The sequence below is a fragment of the Dendrobates tinctorius genome, unplaced genomic scaffold, assembly GCF_039654945.1.
Source record: "Dendrobates tinctorius isolate UK_male_01 unplaced genomic scaffold, ASM3965494v1 ptg000138l, whole genome shotgun sequence".
Classification (NCBI taxonomy): Eukaryota; Metazoa; Chordata; class Amphibia; order Anura; family Dendrobatidae; genus Dendrobates; species Dendrobates tinctorius.
In genome coordinates, this window is record NW_027361806.1 from 5,079,455 (window position 1) to 5,102,815 (window position 23,361).

The 23,361-nt window shown below is 42.9% G+C and overlaps 1 protein-coding gene across 6 annotated transcripts in view; it reads right to left on the reverse strand.

Moving 5' to 3' along the window:
* The window catches only part of ST3GAL3 (ST3 beta-galactoside alpha-2,3-sialyltransferase 3), a 251,348-nt gene that overhangs the window by 146,989 nt on the left and 80,998 nt on the right, over nucleotides 1-23,361 (reverse strand). For 4 of the 6 annotated variants that reach the window (XM_073544500.1, XM_073544499.1, XM_073544502.1 and 1 more), the window contains exon 3: nucleotides 4,689-4,736. The exons of the other annotated variants lie outside the window; for them this stretch is intronic. In XM_073544500.1, the coding sequence (XP_073400601.1) occupies nucleotides 4,689-4,736 (48 nt within the window). The remainder of the gene's footprint in view (nucleotides 1-4,688; nucleotides 4,737-23,361) is intronic. 6 annotated transcript variants of the gene reach the window in all.

A 23,361-nucleotide genomic window follows, 5' to 3' on the forward strand; every position in this document is an offset into this window, starting at 1 on the left:
GGTGCCCAGGCACAAGACAAGGGGCATGATGGACGGATGGTGGGCGTCGCCCAGGCACAAGACAAGGGGCATGAAGGACGGATGGTAGGCGGTGCCCAGGCACAAGACAAGGGGCATGATGGACAGATGGTAGGCGGTGCCCAGGCACAAGACAAGGGGCATGATGGACGGATGGTAGGCGGTGCCCAGGCACAAGACAAGGGGCATGATGGACGGATGGTGGGCGTCGCCCAGGCACAAGACACAGGCTTGATGGATGGATGGTAGGCGGCTGATACAGGGGGACACACCATACCTATGGGACACATTACAGGCATGAGGACCTATTTATAAAAGTCGATATTTCAGCGTTACTAGGGGTCAGAAACAGAAGAGCCACCTTCACAGAGTGCAGCCTTAGTGCTGCTGAAGGTGGCTCTTTTACGTAAAAACGCCCTGGGGGGTGACAGGTTCCCTTTAATAACTCATATTCTGGAAGAAATGGGTCATCACCCGCATGTAACAGCAAAGACATCCTGCGATAAAAACCAATAGAAAGCTGATTGCCAAGAAACTGTTAACAGGAATAGGACAAGTACCACTACACAAAGAGCTAATAAAATCGCTACCTACTGGCATTAAGGGTATGTGCACGCGTAAGCGTTTTTTAAGCGTTTTTACCAAATAAAACGCTTAAAAAACGCTTAAAGAAGCATCCCATTCATTTTAATGAATTCCGCACTTTTTGTGCATATTGATGCGTTTTTTCCCGCGAAAAAAAAACCGCATCGCGGTAAAAAATGCAGCATGATCATTAATTTTGCGGAAATAACCGCATTTCTGGCTATTTTCTATGAGACTGGGGACGCTCCGGAAAAAAAGCATAAAAAACGCGTGTTTTCTGGGAAAGAGTCCGGTTTTCAGTCAGGAATTTTCTGCATACGTGTGCACATACCCTAAATTAAAATGTATCGACAATACAGTCTTTTTATTCATTATTATGTTCAAAGTCAATCGGGCAGAACACTATTAAAAGCACTAGGAGCTCAGAAGTTGAACTCTGATAATATCATCTCAATCATGCAAAAGAGGTGGAAGTGTTTAATTTGATCCCTGATACTCCGTAAGGGGTCTTCACTTCAGCCAAAATTAGTCACCACTGCAGCACCCCCAGATGACCGCTGAAGGTATTGCAAGGCAGAGTAAAAAGTTTACTTTCTCTAACAAACTGCACCTCTAAAACGCGTTGTGTTTAATAATAACACTCCAGCTGGCAAGTTCCTCCTGGCCTCTAATCTGCCTTGGGTGGGGTTCACATGAGTGTATTTCATGGTCTGTATACAGACCGCAATCCTCAGAGTGAGGCTGTAAGTTTGGGTTGGGAGACCGGCTATTAGACCTGACATTACCGTATATTGCCAGCAAAATGTGCAAAGTATGCAAAAATTCTGCAACATTTCAAACCTCTGTCTGTTCTTGCAGAATTGATAAGAAGGATGTAGATTACCAGTTATTTAGCTTTCCCGGTTCTGTATTATCAAAGAATCACATTTGCATTCATTTCTCCTGCAGTCTGACATGGATCGGGCATATAATGGGGATGTTACGTTTAGGAAAAGGTGACCATCTTGGAAAAAAAGCAAGTTTTGCTCAGTTTGCTTTGCATTTTCTGCTACGGTTTTAGTGCGTTTTTTTGCTATGTTTTTGGCATGTTAGATTTGTCTCTCGTGCATGTTGATAAAGTTTAGTGCAAAAAAAAAAATCATATTCTACAGAATCAAGTTTAGGCACACAAAAACCTGATACCTGCACGTTTGTTGCGGATTTTTTTCATCACCCATTCATGTCAATGAGTGAAAAAAAATCGCTGAAAAAAACATGAAAGAAGTGACATGTTCTATTGTGCAAAAACCATGCAAAGCACAAAATACTGATGACAAAAAAAAAAATGTGTGCACGAGATTTCTGAAAATCTCAGTCATACTGTAGCTGCTACTATAAAACGCAGCAGAAAATGTGCATTAAAAGAAAACGCTGAAAAAATACCTGGTGTGAACTTACTCTAAAATGAAGCGTAATACTGTGATATAGTGAGGAGCCCAGAACATTCATATATTATTAGAGGAGTACGAAAAATGGAAACAATACAGCAAATAAAGCTTATGGCAGGAACGCATATGTCTCACATGCTACAAAATTGTATTAAGACCCGCTACGAAACCGCAATAGCGGCGAGCTGATTTCAGAAGCAAGAAAAAGGACTGATCCTCGAAGAGCCAAAGCCAGAGCCAGGGAATACAGCAAAAGCTGGAAAAGGCAAAGAACTGAAGAGAGCAGAGCATCGGAGACACAAAAGTCTGACATGTTGGAAGGAAAGTGGATGATGAACCAAATATGGTGAAAACCTCCGAGTGATGCTCCACACTCACGTGTTACATTAAAAGAGGCAAACGCATTTCACTTTGTGTTATTTAAAGTAGAACAACATGAAGAGTTGGAAGATTTTGGCAAATTTCAGAATTGTTCTGAACTTTGAAAACTAATTAAGGGTAAATCTTAGTAATAATTAGGGGCAATAATAACTCACATTATAAGAGTAGATAGATGGTAAATGTCTTAATGTGGAGCAAAATAACAGGTCAAAGTCTTCCGGGAAATATGGGACCAATCATATGTCGTCATTCTGCTAATTTCTCATATACTTTGTGGATTAAAGATTTAATGTTTTCATGCTCTCTGCGGATGAGAACATTCTCTTGTTCCATGTAAAGGGAACGTGTCACGTTGCACAAACCGACCGTATGGTATAAAAGAAGGAGAAACTGAGCAGAATGAAACATAGACTTGTGGGAAAAGAGTCAGCAGAACTTGTAATTTATTGAAATCCCTGGTATTGGTATATACATATTTGTGCAACAGGCAACGTTTCGGCTCCACGGAGCCTTTCTCAAACAAAGTCTTTGTCTCTCGTGGAGCCGGAACGTTGCCTGTTGCACATATGGATTATTGAAAGTTCCACCGGACTTGTGATAAGTTTTCCATTTTTCACTGCCGCCTGCTTTATGTATATATACGGTAGATATATTTATATGGGTTACTGAAACCTTTCCCACAAAGTGTATATCAATCTGATCAGCTCCTCCTGTTCTATAACATCCAGCCTGCAGATCAGATACTCTTTTGAACATGTCAGGGTACAAACACATTCTGAGTCCTGATCACCAAATGATATTTGGTCAAAATGTATCAGCCTGGAGCCCAGGAGGACAATACAAGGGTTGTCTAGTGTTCTGATAAAAGTCTGCAGTCACTCTCACTCCTCACAGCCCGCACACAGCACACTGTCAGGATTGCCCGGTGTCTGCAGCGAGACCGGGCGGTCATGTGACCACAAGTATGCGATTTGCATACATCCAGCCACATCCCGACTAGATGTGCTCAATACAAGCGCACTGAGCGAGGCTGCGCACATTTAAGCTACGGTATGTTCACACGTTGCGTTTTTTGTGCAAATTAAAAGCTGCATTTTACACTAAAAGCAAAAGCTACGAGATTTCAGAAATCTCATGCACACACATTGATCTTTTTTCCTGACTGAATTCGAAAAACCGCTGCGTCTTTTAAAGCTGAAGCACGTCACTTCTTTTACGGTTTTTGCAGCGAGTAAGTGTAAAAAAAAAAGCAGCAAAAATACAAGAATGAAGTTTTGCTGCGATTTTTGGTGCCGAAAACTCAGGAACAACAAGCAATAAATTGTATCAAAATGAAAAACAAAGCCAAAAAAAAAGCAAAAAAGCAGCAAAAAATGCAACAAAAACACAAACTGTGAACATCACCGTCTGAACTTGGAATCCTGACAGCGTGAGAGTTCAGAAGAGTTTAGAAAAAGACCGGACAACCCCTAAAGTGTGATAAGTTGCTGTCGCTGATACTGTTATTTTTTACAGTTATTGTATTTAAAAAAAAAAATATATGTTAAGTACACTAAGCTAAGGTTCATGGGTGCTCAGCTTCTAGATATTTGTCATCTTTAATTGTCACACTTATTGATAGGATGAATGACGAAGAATTGTGGAGTGATGGCAGATTGAGTCTGGTTTCAGATACGACTTAATTCGACATTTACAGAGTTTTTACAAGGACTCCCTGAACACTTCGGGAAGTTGTTCCACTTGAAATAACCTCAATGCTGAACTTGCCAATATTTAAATTTCAGCCGAGAACAATCCGCACACGTCTCAGCGTGAAGCGTGGAAATTCCAATCCTACATCCTAAAATGATTCTCTAATACAAACGTAATTTCCCGTAAAAAAAAAAAAGGAGATAAAATAAAACAACTCACACATGCATGAAGTTTACACACACCCACATCTCCACCGGGGAATAGATCTCAGGCTTTCAAGAAGTTGCCTCATCTCCTGTAAGAAATCCAACAAGTATGGATTCATCTGCTCATCCTTTCAGATGGGATCAGCATCCAACGCTTTTGGAATGGAAACCTGAGATTTATTCTCTGGCAGCTTCAACCCAAATCATTGGTGCCCTGTGCTCTCCATGTGATCAGCTTCTTCTCAACGATGCTCTGTGCCTCCCAACATGGCTACCGTATGCAAGGAAGAAAGGCGTTAAAGCTCTGCGGCGGCAGAAAAGGATAGGTTGTGTTGCGCAGACAGGAAGTAGGGAGCACGGCTGAATGGAGGGATTGTACCTGGGCCTAAACTGTGTCCAACGGAGTCAAAGGCGTGAAGTATTGAATCTGTAATACAAGAGGACAAGTTCAATCCTTTTTCTTTATGGTTAAAAAAAATGAAGATATTTAAATAAGAATCTTACTTTTTTTCCCTTCCATTACTCTTACCCCTTTATTTCCTTTCTATAACCATTTAAAGGGTAATTTGTTCATCCAAAAAGTCTCCATTTATCCAAGAGGGATGCATAAAATAGGTCTTTGGGAGTCAATAGGACAAATATAGGAGTCGGTTGGACAAAAATGAAAAACGTTGGTCACCATTAGTAAATATCTCCTCATTATGGAACTAAGGTTTCTGGAATTTGTCCAACCCCCGATTCTATGGAACTACTTCTCATATATAACACTATAAACTCCTAATAATGACTAAGCGTCCAGCTCCTCTTATCATCACGTTGGATACAATAGATACATGGCCCTGTGACTATTTCTATCCTGTTCACCAGATCCGCTCACTCCTTTTATACACTTTATTTATTTGCTTAAGTCTTAAATCCGTTTTCAAAATATCTTCAAAAGTTTTCCAAATATAGAAATATAAATAATCCTAAAAATGAAGCTGCAGATTTCCTGAGATTCATGAACTGGATATAAATATCTAGAAATGTTACATGAAGCAGAACTTTGTGTCGCCCGAGGCTCTTTTTAACCCTTCAGTTGCCATTGAAACTGTCCCGCTGTAGTTTCAGTGCTCCTGGTCAGTCATGCGCAGCGCAGGGTCTTTCAGCTGAATTCACATTAGCATAGTTCAGCTCTGCTTTCAGTACTGACACAGTGTACTCTACCTGTACTCCTCTACAGTACCCTGCCGGACCAATTTTATGTTTAGCCATCAGCACTCAACTATCCTGCACTACTCCACCACGGAGCTTGCAATTGTTAGGTAACTGACAGCTGAGCTGAGCTTGTTGCCTACTGCTGACGATCTGCAAAGGCTACTCTATTGATGCACGCTCATTATGGTTTTTTCCTGATAAAGTACTTTGTTCAACTCTGAAACGCGTAGATTAATAAAACTGCTCTTTGTTCAACTCCATCATCGCCACTGGATATCTTCTTCACCAGCAGCGCAACAGTTTTATCTGAATATCCTTGTTCTACTGTTGATGCATATGGCAGAGGATTATTTTTTGCCATATGCATCAATAGAAAAGTGTTTGCAGTTTCATTTTACTGATCTGTCAGCAGCAGTCAACAAGCACAGCTCAACTTTGCACTGCCTAATAATTGAAAGCTTCATTGCGAAAAGGTGTTGGATTGTTGAGCTCTGAGAGAAAACAGCTAACAATGATTTAAAGCCACACAGGCAGCTATACTAATGTAGATTGCAGAAGATAAAATTGCTGATAGAGTGCACAAAAGCATAAATTTAATTCTACACTGAGATTAGTTGAAGGATAACTCATAGAAATGGGGCCAGTGAGAAGCACACAGGAGAGAGAAGGGTTCGCAGCACTGAGGAGAATCAAGTGCTGCTGAGAAGTGTAGTTTTAGCAGGTAAGAATAAGACCGCTCATTCAGCTACTGGAAACTAGATGCTAACAAATGAAAAATACACAAAAGGTACAAGAAAGAAGCTTTAGGTTGGGCTTTGCATATTTAGAGTGGATTTAATGTGGTTTCTGAAAAATAATTCAACTGTGAGAATAACTTTTTAAGACAAGAGTACATGAGAAAGATGCAAGGATTTTAATAACACAGAAATTAAAGTATCCATAGCATATGCCATAAACTTCTGATAGGTAAGGGTTGAGTCACAGCTCTGAGACCCCTTCTAGTGAGAGTAGAGGGATCTATTTATGCTGCTCTGCTAAACTCTGAGGATTGAGAATGCAAGAGTAGAACAGAATAGGGATTATAGAAGCAGCCAAGTTCACGTGCAGCCAGCTCGCTCTCTGGTCCTCTGTTGCCCTGTGCAATTAATCAAGCAGGTAACCAACATCGATGGCGAACACTGTGTAGTCTAATGCTTTAATTAGTATTCCTCTCTTCTATCACACCTCTCTTTTTAAAGAAACGCTCCCACAAATGTTTTATTCCCTAAACCTGTCTAAATGTGTTTGTAAAGTAGTGTAAGTGTGTTAGTATGTTTACCGATCGCCGTCTTCTCCGATTTCCAGCACCACTCCGGTCCTCTTCTCACTCACATATCTGTAATGCCGACTTGCAGGATCTCACTGGGGTTTATGTGTGAGCCAGAAATCGCTTTTACAATAGAAACCTATAGAGGACACATATGTCCCAGTGTGATCTGTGAGTAGGAATTGCAACTACGTGAGCAAGAAGAGGACAGTAGCACCGCTGGAAAAGGAATTGGAATGATAATTGGCAAGTATATTAATGCACTTACACTACATTACATACGCATTTAGAAAGATTTAGGGAATAAAAAACTTCATAGATGTACTGCAATAGGCGGCACCACTGCATTGTGTCCCCTTCTCCCTCCGTGCAGGGACGCCGGTTTACTCACTGCCCCGGCCTTGCGGCGTGGTTCTCCATTGTGCTCCTGCCTCTTCCTGGTATTCAGTTCATGTCGGCACACTCTCTCCTGCTCTTAAAGGGGCAGCGTGCGCATATGGTGAATTCCCTCAGCCTGTCACTGAAAGCATTTATCATAATTTGTACACCTGCAAGATGGCCCCCAGCGAATTGCAGGGAGCCATTCTGTATAAAAGACTCCCTCTCCCTTAGGGAGTTGCCAAGCAACAAGTTGAGTTATTAGGCAGTTGGTGTTCTACCAGTGCAGTCGATAGGTCCCCTTGTCCCGGTTTGGCCGGTGTCCTGTTCCCTTTTCGAATCCCTGGCCCCGATGCAGCTAGAGTCCAGAACCCAAATTCTAGATCCTGGTGTGGACAGTCTTGCTCCTGAAGTCCCCTGCTCCTGGCGCAGCCAGTGCCTGAATATTGTACTCTGGTTCTGATGCGGCCAGGCCTGTTCCCGAAGTCCCATGGTCCCAGTGTGGCCAGTGCTTGCATATTGTCCACTGGTCATGGAATGGCCAATTCTGAATCCAAAGTCCTCTGGTCCCGATGCGGCCAGCGCTTGAACATTATCCCTTGGTCCGTGTGCGGTCATTCTCTGATCCAGTATCTACTATCTGTGTTTCTGAACAAAGTCATAATCCGTGTCAGCAAACCAACAGCTGCAGTACCAGGATCTGCATAGGAGTGGTACCTGGTGGCTACCTGCAGCCTAAGAATATGTGAAGCATGGTGTGCCACAGTCCGCCCTGCTGAGTCCACAAAATCACCTGGGATGCAAGATGTTGTAACAAAGTACTTCTTTATTCCTTCCTACGCGTTTCGGCGCCCTTCCTGGCACCTCCCTCAGGGATCCCTGAGGTATAAAAAGGAAAAGAAAAAGTACTAAACCTATGCAACGGAAATGGCTCGGAGCTTACCGGAGGGAAACACTCCTTAGAGCAAAAAAACAGAACCACAGAGTACTGTGTCTTCCAGAACTGACAAATTACAAAAAAACAAATTCTGATTTTTATTAAATCAAGGTTACGCCCACATACCTCCCCTTGGTGAGCTCATATGGGGGCTGGTTGGGAGATGTGCAAGGCCTTTTGAAGCTTGTGAAATCCCTATCTTTCAGGACAACTTCATCCTTGGTGGTCCCAGGTGGGAGATATTGTCTTGTTTCCTATCCAACTGACAAGTTTCAGGACAATTTATCTTTCTATAGAGATAAAACATGGCATGGATAGCATTATCTATCGGGACCATATTAAGTTGGATGTGTTAGGTCGGCCTGATGGTGAAAAGAGTGACCGTGTTGCTATTCAGATGAATTTTAATAATAAAATATTCTTGAAAAAAAAAAAATAATAATTGACAGCTCCAAAACATCCAACTACAAGTGATGGGACTGAAATCATTCATATATATATTATGATCACAGCCAGCATAGACATTTCATGAATGTGTAAGTGTCCTAACAGCAACGACACCATGATAAACATCCGTCTGGATCTCCAGAGTTCACTTCTGATTCTGTTTCTTCATATTATGCGATGCCAAAGAGCACATTAAGATTATTCCATCATTACACACATCATGGACCTGGCCCAAAATACTCACATTTGTAAGACACCAAGAACTTTCTCCTTGGCATTCATAATACAAAACAAGAGAATGTAATGCAATCAGCACTGGGAGCGAGACAATAAGACACGTGGGCCTGTCAACAAGAAAAACAAACTTGACGCCTATTGTAACAACTGATGTCAGTTTTTCAATTGGACATTATCATGAATGAGAATAATGTTTGTCGACTGCTCCATGTCTCCTCCATTACCTATTACTTACTCTTAACACTATTAAGATTCCTTCTGCTACAAAGTAAAGGGATCAAAACAATTGGACCTCGATTCTTCAGTTGTTGCCAGAATTCTGTTGTAAAACATTGCAAAATTTTGTGACATTTGCCATTTTTTACAACAGTTCTGGGACAGTTCTTCCAGGTATATTTTATTTATTTTTTAAATGGTCAGAGTTTACACAAGAATTTTGTAAAATTGCAGCAGAAATGTGCACATGGCAGCTAAAATATGTGCCAAATTCATTAAAGAGGCTGTCGACAACTTTAGCATTGATGGCCTCTGCTTAGGAGAGGTCATCAATGCCTGATCGGTCGGGGTGCGACACTCGGTCGGGGTGTGACTATGGCCGCCTGTCACGTATACTGTGGAAAGACTAAGTGCAACACGAAGGGATGAGGGGAAGGAAGCCCAAACACTAGGGAATGGGGGAGTGGAGACCCCTAGGCAGATCTTATAACACCCTGCCTACCCTACCCTCCTCTCCCCTCATCCCTGGCGACTCCCTGAAAAAGGCTGGGAGTTTATAAACACCAAGGCTCAGGTGTGTCAATTAGAGCCGGAGGGAAGTTGCCGCTGGGCCCAACAGTCAATGGGATTAAGAAGGCATCTGCAATGCCAAACACAGAGACCTTCTGCAGCCAGATGTAGAGCAATTATCTGTAGCATCTGACACCTGTGTCAATAATCTAGATATGCTATAAAATATCTGAGCTGGGATTACCCCTTAAAGGAGTCAGTCTTCTGTACCTAAAGCGGTACTGTTTTTGTGCCAATATTTCTTGTTTTTTTTGTCATTCATAAGCAAAGCTATTGCTAAGTACTTCTGATTGCACATCTAGGCCCGCTGTCAGACATGTGACGAAGGGCCCGTTACATGTGGAGTTCATATCTGAAAAGTGAACACGGAGTCACAATATAGGGACTTGTTATTTCAATGGAACAATATTGTGGGGTTTTTTTCTAATTTTTTAATCATAAACATTCAAAATTACTGCTGATTTTTCGGTCGTTGATTGCAAACTTTTACTCAGCAGTGCAATATTCCACATGATAATCGCCCCGTGCAATTGAGCTCCTGTTATGACAATTATGCTATTAGATTTTACCATTAGAATTTTATAGAGTAGATAATTATAAATATTAATATTATTACTATTAATTATTATTATTATTTTATCACTACTTGATTTTGTGCCATTTCTTTTAGATTTCTCAGGAACATAAAATCAAAAAGACTTAAGCACAGAGAACTATGGGGCTTGGTCACAACACATCACCGCACTTCCTAAGAAGTTACCAGGAAAGTTCTGTTTGCTCAAATGCTTGTTAAACAATTCTGACAAAGAAATAAGATTTTCCTGTTGGCGGCAAACATGTGATCAGCGGCAAGGAAGTACAGAGGCTTCATGTGCCGTCTAATGATTGGCTGCAGCAGTTACTTGCCCACATGGTACGGGATCATCTGCGAAAAAGGATAGAGACCAGGAGGCAACTGGGAAGCATTGGAGCAAATATGACTTCATTTCTTTATATTATGCTCTTGATTCATGAGGAGGTGCGCTTCTCTTCCTGAATCTGGAGCTTATGACGAGTGGCGTGCACCTCCGTGCCCTACGCCAAAACTCTTACTCCGGTCAAGTACTGGAGTGAGACATCTGGCATGCAGACCGCCACAATTCATCAATTAGACCAGCTGTGGCTTTATGCTCCTGTCCCACCCCAGCTCTTCCGAAATGCCGTGAAAATGCCAATTGTTGCAAAATGTTGGCACAACTCCGAGTTGCTTCAACTATTCAGAGCATTTACGGCACTTTTTTTGGCGCAAAAGCTTTGCTGAATCGGGAGCCTTTATGTTTCTGCGGGTCACGAGATCTTCTAACAGCTAATGTTAGTGGTGAGATTTGATTCTCAGGACTCTGGACCGGCGGCTAGGTCGATATTCCATGGCTGCAGGACGGGAGCCCTGCAAATCAATTCTTTCTTCTCTATAAAAACTCAAAATGGTAAAAAAAAAAAAAAAAAGGGGCGCGCCAATTACTTTCCCCATAATCGCCAGTAAATCACTATAATACAGAGAGGCTCACGTGTATCTGTTAATCTACTGGAGGATTCTACGTTGAATCCAAGAAAATGCTTCTAATATGAGTCCGGCTCCGAGTAGATAAGGCAACGCTGTCACTTACAAGAGCGTTCCTGCCGCGCTGACCGCCGCCATCTGCTTATAAGGAGATACTAGATATGCTCCTCAGAGATGGAGGCCAGAGAACTCAGAGACTGAACGTACGGATCGGCTGCTTTACAGTTTGATCATAATGCAGACCAGGTCTTCTGAACCAATGTGCGGCTCCTCGTTAAGACTGGTGGAATGGTATTAATTAAGCTTGTGATCCCTCGGTAATGCATGAGCCCCGTATCCTGGGAACACGGCCGATCTACAGACACAAATTAAAGCTCTTTTAACAAGAATTTCATTTTCATATTAAAACTATTTTTACTTAATCACCTCCTGACTTTTAGTGTTATTATTATGGAGACAACTTTGGCAGAACTTTACGGATAAGTGGGAAAATACAACAAAAACAAATGAGCTTAGTCAGATGTTGGGCAGATGGTGGAAGAAGATTCTTATGGCCTCATTCAAACGTTGGTGATTTTTCTCATACACATAAAAGAAGCAAAAGATATTTATCAGTGTTTTGGATCAGATTTTCATCAGTGTGTCTGTTTTACCATCTGTATTTCAGAATGTATTTATCTATTTACATTTGAGAATTTTTCTAAAGATTCTGTGAAACAATCATAAAAATCAGACGGCACATGGGCTGCACATAGATGGCATCCACGGGAGGTCTGATTTTTATATGGACCTTGTATTGATAAGTTTAATGTTTGACTCAGATCACAATGAACATTATTAGCGATGTAACATTAAGTCCCTGTCACCAAAGAACAAACAAAAATACTCCTGGTTTAAGCTGAAGCCTTATGTCTATTAAGTTTATGTCGGGCCCCTTGGTTTATCTGCCTAACTTCTTCCCTTTTTTTGGACACAACAAATGTTTCAACAACATGCACCAAGCTGTATGCTAATCCCCATGTAATAATTTACCCTGTACTGATCCTGAGTTACATCCTGTTTTATACTCCAGAGCTGCACTCACTATTCTGCTGGTGCAGTCACTGTGTACATACATTACATTACTGATCCTGAGTTACGTCCTGTATTATACTCCAGAGCTGCACTCAGTCACTGTGTACATACATTACATTACTGATCCTGTACTGATCCTGAGTTACATCCTGTATTATACTCCAGAGCTGCACTCACTATTCTGCGGGTGCAGTCACTGTGTACATACATTACATTACTGATTCTGAGTTACATCCTGTTTTATACTCCAGAGCTGCACTCACTATTCTGCTGGTGCAGTCACTGTGTACATACATTACATTACTGATCCTGAGTTACGTCCTGTATTATACTCCAGAGCTGCACTCAGTCACTGTGTACATACATTACATTACTGATCCTGTACTGATCCTGAGTTACATCCTGTATTATACTCCAGAGCTGCACTCACTATTCTGCGGGTGCAGTCACTGTGTACATACATTACATTACTGATACTGAGTTACATCCTGTAATATACTCCAGAGCTGCACTCACTATTTTGCTGGTGCAGTCACTGTGTACACACATTACATTAGTGATCCTGTACTGATCCTGAGTTACATCCTGTATTATACCCCAGAGCTGCACTCACTATTCTGCTGGTGCAGTCACTGTGTACATACATTACATTACTGAGTTACATCCTGTATTATACTCCAGAGCTGCACTCACTATTCTGCTGGTGCAGTCACTGTGTACATACATTACATTACTGATCCTGAGTTACATCCTGTATTATGCTCCAGAGCTGCATTCAGTATTCTGCTAGGCTTATTACAAGACACAGACCAATGATGTATCAGAGCGGTGAGGTTCTTGTAATTACTTATCTGTGCAAACATCAATAGTTTCTGTAGATGCTAATCATTCCCATCATTTGCTACAGTCTATGTAATGTCTCTAGCACAGAACCTCACCACATCACATGTGAAATCTGTATTTTTTATAGCAGGTGCCAATAGCCGAGTAATGCCGCAGTCATGTGTCCTGTCAATATTCCCAGAATTAATTCAGAATTTTTCATGCTTTCTCACAGATATTTTGGTTCTTTGCCCACCCTACTGGAAAGACAACAAACACAATCCTTGCTCCAGAATACCCAGAATCAAAATTCTACAGAAAACAGATTCAACAATAAAAGTCAACTTAAAAAAAAAGAAAAGAAAAATCACTTCTCCACACTCTGCATCTTGAGCACAGACCAAGTCTTAGTATCGTGCCTATGAATACATCCTGGGATTTGCAATCTCAACAATAAAGTATTTTCATAGCTCGAGTTGTGCGAGGCATTCATGGCAGTAAGTGCTGCGAGTTGGGATTTTTATGAAGTGAGAAAATAAAATACGGCAGATTAGATTTTTTTCCACTTCTTTTATGTTAAACTTCACTCATTCCACATTCCGATGGGTCCCAAAACAAAAGCATTTTATGACCTACACCCAGAACTAAAGGATTGTGATGCTTGCCAGCTATATCTTTCATGAACCAGACAGTTCTACCCATTCTTAGATTAATTATCTTAGGCCAATACTTTGAATCTAAAATTGGTGCCTACCAATAATAAGGCCAGGGTCACACCGGTGGGTAGTCGCTCATCCGAGAGAATCGAGACAATTATTCTAATCGCACTCTGATCAGAGGTTGATCATAGTGTGATACAATTTTCTCGAATGAGGAGAAGATGGAAAAAAAAAAATTTCTCCATCTTCTCCATTCTGTCACTCGGCGAAAATCAGAATGCACTCAGATGTCATCCTAGTGACGTCCGAGGTTTTCCATGGACTCATTGACTTGCATAGGTTCATACTGGAACATGCAATTTTTTTCCTTGGACTTAAGCCGGTCATAGGAAAATATCGAACATTTGCACATCCCCATAGAATAACATTGATCTGATTTTTGTCAAATCTCACTGAGACCGAAAATAAAATCATGTGCGCGAGCCCTAAATGTGAAGCATTGTTACGGTAAACTCCGAGGTCATGACTCCTTTTCTAGGCCCTTTGGAAAAGTGTCTAGTGAGGTGCATAGGTTCGTTCTTTTTGGCGCAGATTAATATTAACAGTAGGGCTACACAATGGCATGAGTCACAGGACACAGAAATCATGCTACAATGTATTGCAACACAGTCGCATAGGTTTCCATAAGTTTGAGATTTTCTACCACTGGTCACAATTCGCACGCGACTCCCTTGCCATATTCTTAAATGCAATTTACATGAGACATAGTAGCGATTTTCTTTCCCATTTTTTTTTTTAACAGCAAAATCACAACTCTAAGGCTAGTTTCACATTAGCGTTTACGGCTGCAGCGTCGGGCTGCGCACGGCCGCCGCTAAGCCCCGCCCCCTGACGCGCCTCCGCCGGTAGTTCCGCCTACGGACGCATGACGCTGCATACGTCCTGCGTCCCCTATCTTTAGCACTGGGGACGCAGGCCATGCGCAGTATGCGTTTGGCGCATGCGTCCTTTTGAAGCTGCGCCGAGCGCACCAAATTGCAACCTGTTGCGTTTGGCACTGGTCGGCGCAGCGTCAAAAGGACGCATGCGCCGCCAAACGCATACTGCGCACGGCCTGCGTCCCCAGTGCTAGATAGGGGACGCAGGACGCATGCAGCGTCATGTGTCCATAGGTGGAGCTACCGGCGGAGGCGCGGCAGGGGCGGGGCTTAGCGGCGGCCGTGCGCAGCCCGACGCTGCGGCCGTAAACGCTAATGTGAAACTAGCCTAAGACAGTCCAGTGAAAAAAAAAGTTGCAGACACCTAATCCCAGCCTAAATGTGTCTAGATTGATTTGCGGGAAAAAAAAGGTGCAACTAAGACACAAATCAGATGTCCATGTAACAAGGTCCGAGACCGGACCACGATGCACGGACCTGCTTTGGGTCTTTTGACCCACACGTGACAGCCTTATACATGCCGATGAGGCTGTCTAGTTCTGATCAGGAAACAAGCCTTGTGGTCCGGGACTGTGTTACATGATGGACATCTGAATTCCTTCTAATGCCAGCATTTAAGAGCAGCCAAGTAAGAGCGGGCCACTCTTTAAGGTGATGGGTTGGGGTTTGCGTAAATCTTGCCCCGTTTGTGGTCCAGTCTGTGGAATTGTCCCAGTAAAAATGAAATTACTGAAAATTATGCACTTTGTCTCACGTCCTCTAACCAGTAAACTGAGCTACATACAGCGGTGCTTGAAAATTTGTAAAACTTTTTCCATATTTTTGCATCAGTTAGACCTAAAATTACGTCACATTTTCACATAAATCCTAAAAGTAGAACCAAATCAAGCAAAGGAGTCAAAATTATTAGACTTTGCCAATTTTTTTATTGAGGAAGATAATCCAATATCACAAGTCTGTGAGTGACAAAAGTAGGAGCTCCTTGTGCAGAAATAACTTCATTTAATGGTTTCTGGTAACTGTTTATTAGTTGTGCACATCGGCTTGGAGGAATGTTAGCTCGTTCCTACAAAGCAGCCTTCATTCTATAATGTTGGTGGGTGAATTCCTTAATTCAAGTCCTGTAAGAACTTTTCTATACGATTATGGTCAGAAATTTAATTTGGTCATTCCAAAACTTGAACTTTATTCTTCTGTAACCATTCTTTTGTAGAACATCGTGTGGCTTTGGGTTGCTGCCTTGCTGCGTGACCCACGTTCTCCTGGGATTCCGCTCAGATGTCTTGACATTTTTATTTTCAAATTTGAAATTGACAAATCTCGCCCAACAAGTAAAATGTACTCAACACTGACTAGTCCATTAATAGTATTTGTCTAAACATGAGTTAATATTGAGATGAATAACCTTTGTGTGAAAGATCTCATGATTCCAGAAAAAAAAAACCTGACAGAAGAGAAGATGTAGTAGCTCTTTACATTTTTGGCAGATTGTATCATATTTTCTCATTATCTTGTCAGTTGATTGGACTTATGTCAGTTCATGACAAATGAATCAGTACAGACATGTTGACTCCCCGAGGAGCAGAACACCACGGCCTCAACAAACTACAATACAGAAACAATGTTATCCACATGCTACAATTCTTGAGGGCTGAGCGTATATTACTGTATGTGAGATCTGTTACTGTACACAGTTTACGGGTGGGATAGTTAACTCTTCTGCACTTCTCAGGTAGCCACTTGGATACATGTGGCACAGGACTTTATATCAGAACAGCATGTCGTTTATTGTCCATCATATCCTTTTCCGCGCCATTAAGAAAACAGCCTTACTTCAGTATCAAAGGATAACATAAACAGTCCTTTTCTTCATGAAGAATGAAACAACCTATATGCAGCAGACTCACAAACCTCGGTATTTCCAGCAGCAGCTTTCATTTGCATTAAACGTGTTCACCAAACAAACACCTGTTTGGCTCCAGCACGTTTCTCTTTGCAGAGCAGACTAACCAGCAGCTCTGTATTTCTCCAGTCTCAACCCACTCGACACTGCTTAGCTAACCCAGCTGCTGTTAATAGGCCTGTAAACCCCGGACTGGATCATAGGACTGATTTTTCCTAGCCAAATTCTTTTGATTACTCCAAAAACCTAGACCCAAAATCAAATCACATTAAACCCTCCCAGTAACCTAGTGTTACTGGTACAGCTTACAATACCAACACACATCTACCATCCAGGACCTTACCTCCTGCTTTCCTACACACTCTTTTTCCAATGTGCCAATGCCATCATAGCATTTACAGTTCCAAAAAGACCTATACTTAATATTCTCTGAATTCCCAGGGGATTGTAATTGTACATTACAGGACAAGTGATTGAAGAATGGCCATAGACCACATGAATACAGCTGGACCGGTACCTTTCACATACACCCGGGGTAGCAAAATGGCTCAGTGGTTAGCACTGTTGCTTTGAAGTGCTGGGGTCCAGGGTTCAAATACCACCAAGAATAACATCTGCAAGGAGTTTATATGTTCTCCCTGTGTTCCCGTAGGTTTCCTCCAGGTTCTCCAATTTCCTCCCACAATCCAAATACAAGCTGATAGGGAATTTTGTGAGTCCCAATGGGGACAAAGATGCTGATGTCTGTAAAGTAAAGCGATATGGAACTAATGGCGCTGTATAAGTGAGTAAAACAAATAGATACACATCTAACATTACTGTGACACCAGCTTTTATGTGGTTAACTAAAATCAAACCACATCTCTGAATTGCCTTCAGTTTTGAGGCCAAGTTGGGGGGACTCTAACCAAGATGTAGCACTATTTAAGTTTTTCCTTGAAAGTTTAAGGGCTCGTTCACCCGACCGATTTTCTCATATGAGTGCTATCTGGGGTTTCCATGGGTAGCATTCATGCTCATGTTATTCTATGGGGTTGTCCACATGTCTGATCTTTACCTCAGAGCGAGTGGTCAGCAAGAAATATCTGAGTCATGTCTGATTTTTATACGAGGGTCGGATCAAAATCAACTATGCAAGTCTATGGGCCCATGAAATAATCGGACGCCCTTACTGGTCCTGTAACAAAAAATATTTTGCCTTAGGACAAACCTTAACAATTTGAAGAATGGGCATTAATGAATCTGTGAAATTTTGGTTCCACTTGGAGGTGTTATTAGACCTGGGGAAGACACCATTGATAGCTGGAAAACCTTGACTTTTCTCACCTTCGTCAAAAATAAATACATAATAATAATGAAGCAGAAATTAGACCCCAAACATCCCATACAGATTAGATTACAATATGCATCATTTCCAGAAACATAACTGTATCATAATGATCTAAACCCAAATAAATTGGCCACATAAGTTACAACAATGCCGAAGAGTAAATCCCCAGCCGGTAAAGGTGACCTACGAAGACAAAGATAATGACGTAGTTCAAATCTGGCCGAATGTTGAACTAATTCCTCATATTATGGACCCAAATGTGGAACAAGCTGCCACGAAAAGTGGTGAGTTCTCCTTCAATGGAAGTCTTCAAACAGAGGCTGGACAGACATCTGACTGGGATGATTTAGCGAATCCTGCTTTGAGCAGGAGGTTGGACCAGATGGCCCAGGAGGTCCCTTCCAACTCTACAATTCTATGATTCTATGAAATGTAAAAGTCTGTCTGGCAATGATAGTAATCGTATCCTGATTCGATCATTCTGTAAATGATTTCCAGGCTCATGGTGCATAACCAGTTCCTGTCCTGAATAAATCACATCTGGGAAGAATCTCAGACTTTGCTTGTACTGAGAACTTGGTAGCAAAGGCAAGACTCAAGGAAGACCTGCTTGTACATAAGGTTTACACTAGTGCCGATTGCATCGATGAGGATCTTAGAATGTTCACTTATGTACAGTGTGGCTATTACCATCAGCGCCATAGAATCTGAAAGGTGTAAGGGTTTGAACTGCCCTGTCCCTGTCTCCGAAGACAGAGTTGAGAGATAAGAATTGTGTTGTGCGGTTTTACTGCGTTTTATTGTGCCATGTGACGTGTACTGTTGTGTCATGCGATTTTTAAGTAATGCAATATAACTAATGAATAGTATTGTTGGCACTGATACTGCTGTGTAAATACTATAAGGCTGTGTGCACACGCTGCGGAAAAGGTGCGGATTCATCCGCGCGGATTTTGTACAATCCGCAGGTGAAACCGCAGGTCAAAAGACCTGCGGTTTTACCTGCGGATTGCTCTGCGGTTTTGCCCTGCGGTATTTCATCTCCTCAATGGAGGAGATGGCAAACCGCAGGAGAATCCGCAGAAAGAATTGACATGTCAATTCTTTCTGCGGATTGAAAACCGCAGATAATCCGCGCGGAAAATTCCGCACCGTCTGCACTGCGGTTTTTGATTCCCATAGGGAATCATTGTACTGTACACCGCAGCAGAAACTGCTGCGGGTCCGCAGCGGCCAAAACCGCTGCGGAACCGCAGCAAAATCCGCAGCGTGTGCACACAGCCTAAAGGTAATGCCGATCGTGAGTCATGCACTCAGCTGAGGTGCAGGGAAAGTGTAGGGTAAGCACAGGATAACATATAGGTTAGTGCTTAGCTTAGTAGATACAGTAGGGGAAGATGCACTTAATATTTTGGGACTAGCCCAGTGTGGGAAGGGGACAGGACAAGCAAAAAGGGAACCACTTCCTGGTTTAGGAAGCTAGAAAGTTAGTGAAAGTGTATGTTGGAGGCAAGGTAAAGTTCAAGGTGCAGTGGGCTGGAATAATGGAGTGGACAAAACATTCTGGAGGTTGGACAAAACTCCCTGCGGACATTCTTGCGACATCCGGAGCTTAAAGCTAGAGTTGGGGGCTATGGAGATCACCAACAACCCTTCCATACTGAGGAAGATCGGCGTAGAACTGCATTAGGGAAACGTAGCGGATATCGAGAATACTGTGGTGCCGGACAGGGACTACCTAGGGCTAACAGGACCTGTTAAAGTAGGGATAGTCCAAGCTGAACATAATAATGGAAATATACTGTGTCAACGAAGCAAATGGGGAAGGGGAATGTGCCCGATACTGCGTGTTAAAGACTGATGTGATTGAACTGTTCAGTAAAGTGGAAATTATTAAAACGGAAGGAGTGTCCACCTGATGTGTGTCCTGGAACTGAGGACGTGGAGACCACGAAGGCCTCCGGGCTATAAGTGAGTGTGACGCACCCTACACAGCACAACAGATATGGACTGGGACAGGATTTTCCTATAAAATTCCAGAGCGTTATGGAGCAGTAGCTCGTCCACAGGAACCTTACAAAGGTGCAGCACAGTACAAGCTCCGACACTGCTCCAAATTGCTTTTAGCTTTCGCTGTGCAAATGGGCGAAAGATGCTCCAGTGATCAGGGAACGATCGGGTCTCCTTCCTGCGATTCTCCATCTTGTAGGTGATTGTTTGCCTACAAGACACTGGGGCCTCATCAGGCTATAAGCATCACAGCCCAGGTGGAACTGCATCTTACCACATGCGCTTCGCTTGGAAGTGAAGGAAAAAACTTGGCTGTTGCTCTCCTCTGGAACTCCTGGTTGGATAAAAATAACCTTTTTTTCCTGGTGCATAAAAGTAGCAGTATTAATTGTGTATTGGGCACTCAAGCGGCATAACTACCTTTTAAAAGTAAACTCTGGGGGCACAATTACTTTCTAATGGGGGCCGTAAAGGGTTATAACCTTAGGTGCATAATTACGTTAAGAGGGCACTAAACGAACCGAACTTATATTCCGTAAGGTGACATTATTTATTTTTAAAAGAGCACTAAGCTGGCTCTATAGTATATGGTCATTTTTTTTTTTAAACAGTATTCAGAGGCATTATTTTATTAGGCCTCCTTCACACGTCTGTATAAAACACTTTTGTGAAAAACTAGACTGATGAGAGCGATTTCATCAGAGAGTTAACCGTGTGTCCTTTTTTACCATCCGTGTGGTCATCAGTGCTGTTCCACTATGCATAAAGAAATTACAAAGCTTTTTCTATACTTTGCAATTTTAAACGGAAAGCACATGGACGGCACACGGAAGGCACACGGATGGCTCATGGACGGCTCATGGACGGCACTCGGATGGCTCATGGACGGCACTCGGATGGCTCCTGGACGGCACACGGATGGCTCCTGGACGGCACTCGGATGGCTCCTGGACGGCACACGGATGGCTCATGGATGGCACTCGGATGGCTCATGGACGGCACTCGGATGGCTCCTGGACGGCACTCGGATGGCTCATGGACGGCACTCGGATGGCTCCTGGACGGCACACGGATGGCTCATGGATGGCACTCGGATGGCTCATGGACGGCACTCGGATGGCTCCTGGACGGCACTCGGATGGCTCATGGACGGCACACGGATGGCTCATGGATGGCACTCGGATGGCTCATGGATGGCACTCGGATGGCTCCTGGACGGCACACGGATGGCTCCTGGACGGCACTCGGATGGCTCCTGGACGGCACACGGATGGCTCATGGATGGCACTCGGATGGCTCATGGACGGCACTCGGATGGCTCCTGGACGGCACTCGGATGGCTCATGGACGGCACTCGGATGGCTCCTGGACGGCACTCGGATGGCTCCTGGACGGCACACGGATGGCTCCTGGACGGCACTCGGATGGCTCCTGGACGGCACTCGGATGGCTCATGGAAGGCACACGAATGACATTCGTGTTCTTCATGGACCCAAAGACTTGTATTGTCCCATGTCATTTGTGCTGCCGAAAAAACTTGGACATGTGCATAGCAGCATAGGTTATAATGGCCATGTGTGGGACACACGTACTGGAAACATGGAAGCTAAGAAGGAAACTTGAGGGCACTGCTTCTGACTATGGGACTATTTCTTTTCATTCTCACTTAGGCTAGGTTCACATCTGCGGCTGAGTACGCAGTGTATCGTCCGCAAACACATGCATGTTGTTCGGTTGCGGACGATTAGCAAGTGCTATTTTCCCGGCAAATTCCAATGGGCGTGTCTATGTACATTTTTGTGTGTGCAAAAGCAAAGCGTACGCATGTGCTTGCATACGCATGCGTTCCCGTAGACTGTAATGCTTTGTTTAGACGCATGCCTTCCGCAAGCGTCCGCATGCGTTTGGAGGCGGCAATCACCAATCGCCACCTCCAAAATTAAAACATTTTGCGTTAGCTGCGCCCCGCCGCAAAACCCAAAACGACGCATGCGTAGTGAAACGCGACTGAAAGCATATGAACGCATGTACTTGCGTCCACAACGTTATAGATAGGAAAACATGAATGACGGCGGCATAAACGCTGCGGACACAACCGCCAATGTGGAGACAGCCTTAAGAAGAAGATTTTGATGTCAACTCAGATTTCTATGCAGAAAATATTAAAGAATTAGGAAAGCTTATCGCTGTGACACACAAACGCCCCAGTGCTGGTTCTCTCTCTTGCATGTTTATGATCTACTACTAACAGACAGTTTACATACGAGACATACTGTACCAGTGAAAGGAAGACACTGGGGAATGACAAACAGAGCTGACCTTGTGCAAAAATTGAAGAATGACTCCAGATACAGTTACAGTCTTAGGAGAAAACACAACAAACCTCAACCTGACCGTGTCTGTTCTCCCTGCGGGGGTCTGTCTGTGAGACAGGTGTCTATTTGTCTGGGGATGGCACATTCTTTAAACTTTTTAAAAACAGAAAGAAAAAAAAACACAAATATGCCAAAGGAAACCGGAGACGGTGACACTTGTTGACTGGCTATTAGCTCCATAAAGGCCTGACAACGAGGCGGATTACACAGACTCAATGACTAATAGAAAAGGAACTAGAAAAATGCTCGAAACTGCATTCTGCTAACTGTCAAAAGGATCTATTACACTGTCATGTAAATATATAACCTATAATCATCTCACATCATTTCTACTAATCACCTAAATCATTCATTTTTCTTCAAGGGAAAGTTACTACATTTATTTAAAAAAAATGCTTCATCAGTAGTATGGAATTATACTATTGTACATATAGCTGGTAGTACTATCGAGGTTACAGTAATAATAATAATAATAATCTTTATTTATATAGCGCCAACATATTCCGCAGCGCTTTACAGTTTAACAGTTTCAAAACACAAGTCATAAGTAACAACGCTAACAATACAATAATTAAAGCAAAATAAGACGAAATAAGACGACCCTGCTCGTGAGAGCGTACAATCTACAATGAGGTGAGGGAGATACAGAGTACAGGTGTGTATTTACAATGGTGTATTTACAATGAAGGTCCAGCCATCTTGCAGGAGTGAAGGATGGATGGAGATAGTGAATGGGCTACGCACGCACACTTACACAGAGAATGACTTTGATTAGTGAATGTGATAGGCCGCTCTGAACAGGTGTGTTTTGAGGGAGCGCCTAAAACTATGCAAATTGTGGATAGTCCTGATTTCTTGGGGTAGAGCATTCCAGAGGATAGGAGCAGCACGGGAGAAGTCTTGGAGTTGGGAGTGGGAGGTACGGATTAGTGCAGAGGTTAGTCGAAAGTCGTTTGCAGAGCGCAGCGATCGGCTAGGCCGATAGACAGAAATGAGAGAAGAGATGTAAGGGGGTGCCGCACTGTGGAGAGCTTTGTGGGTGAGAACAAGTACTTTGAATTGGATCCTATAATGAATGGGCAGCCAATGTAAGGACTGGCGAAGAGCGGACGC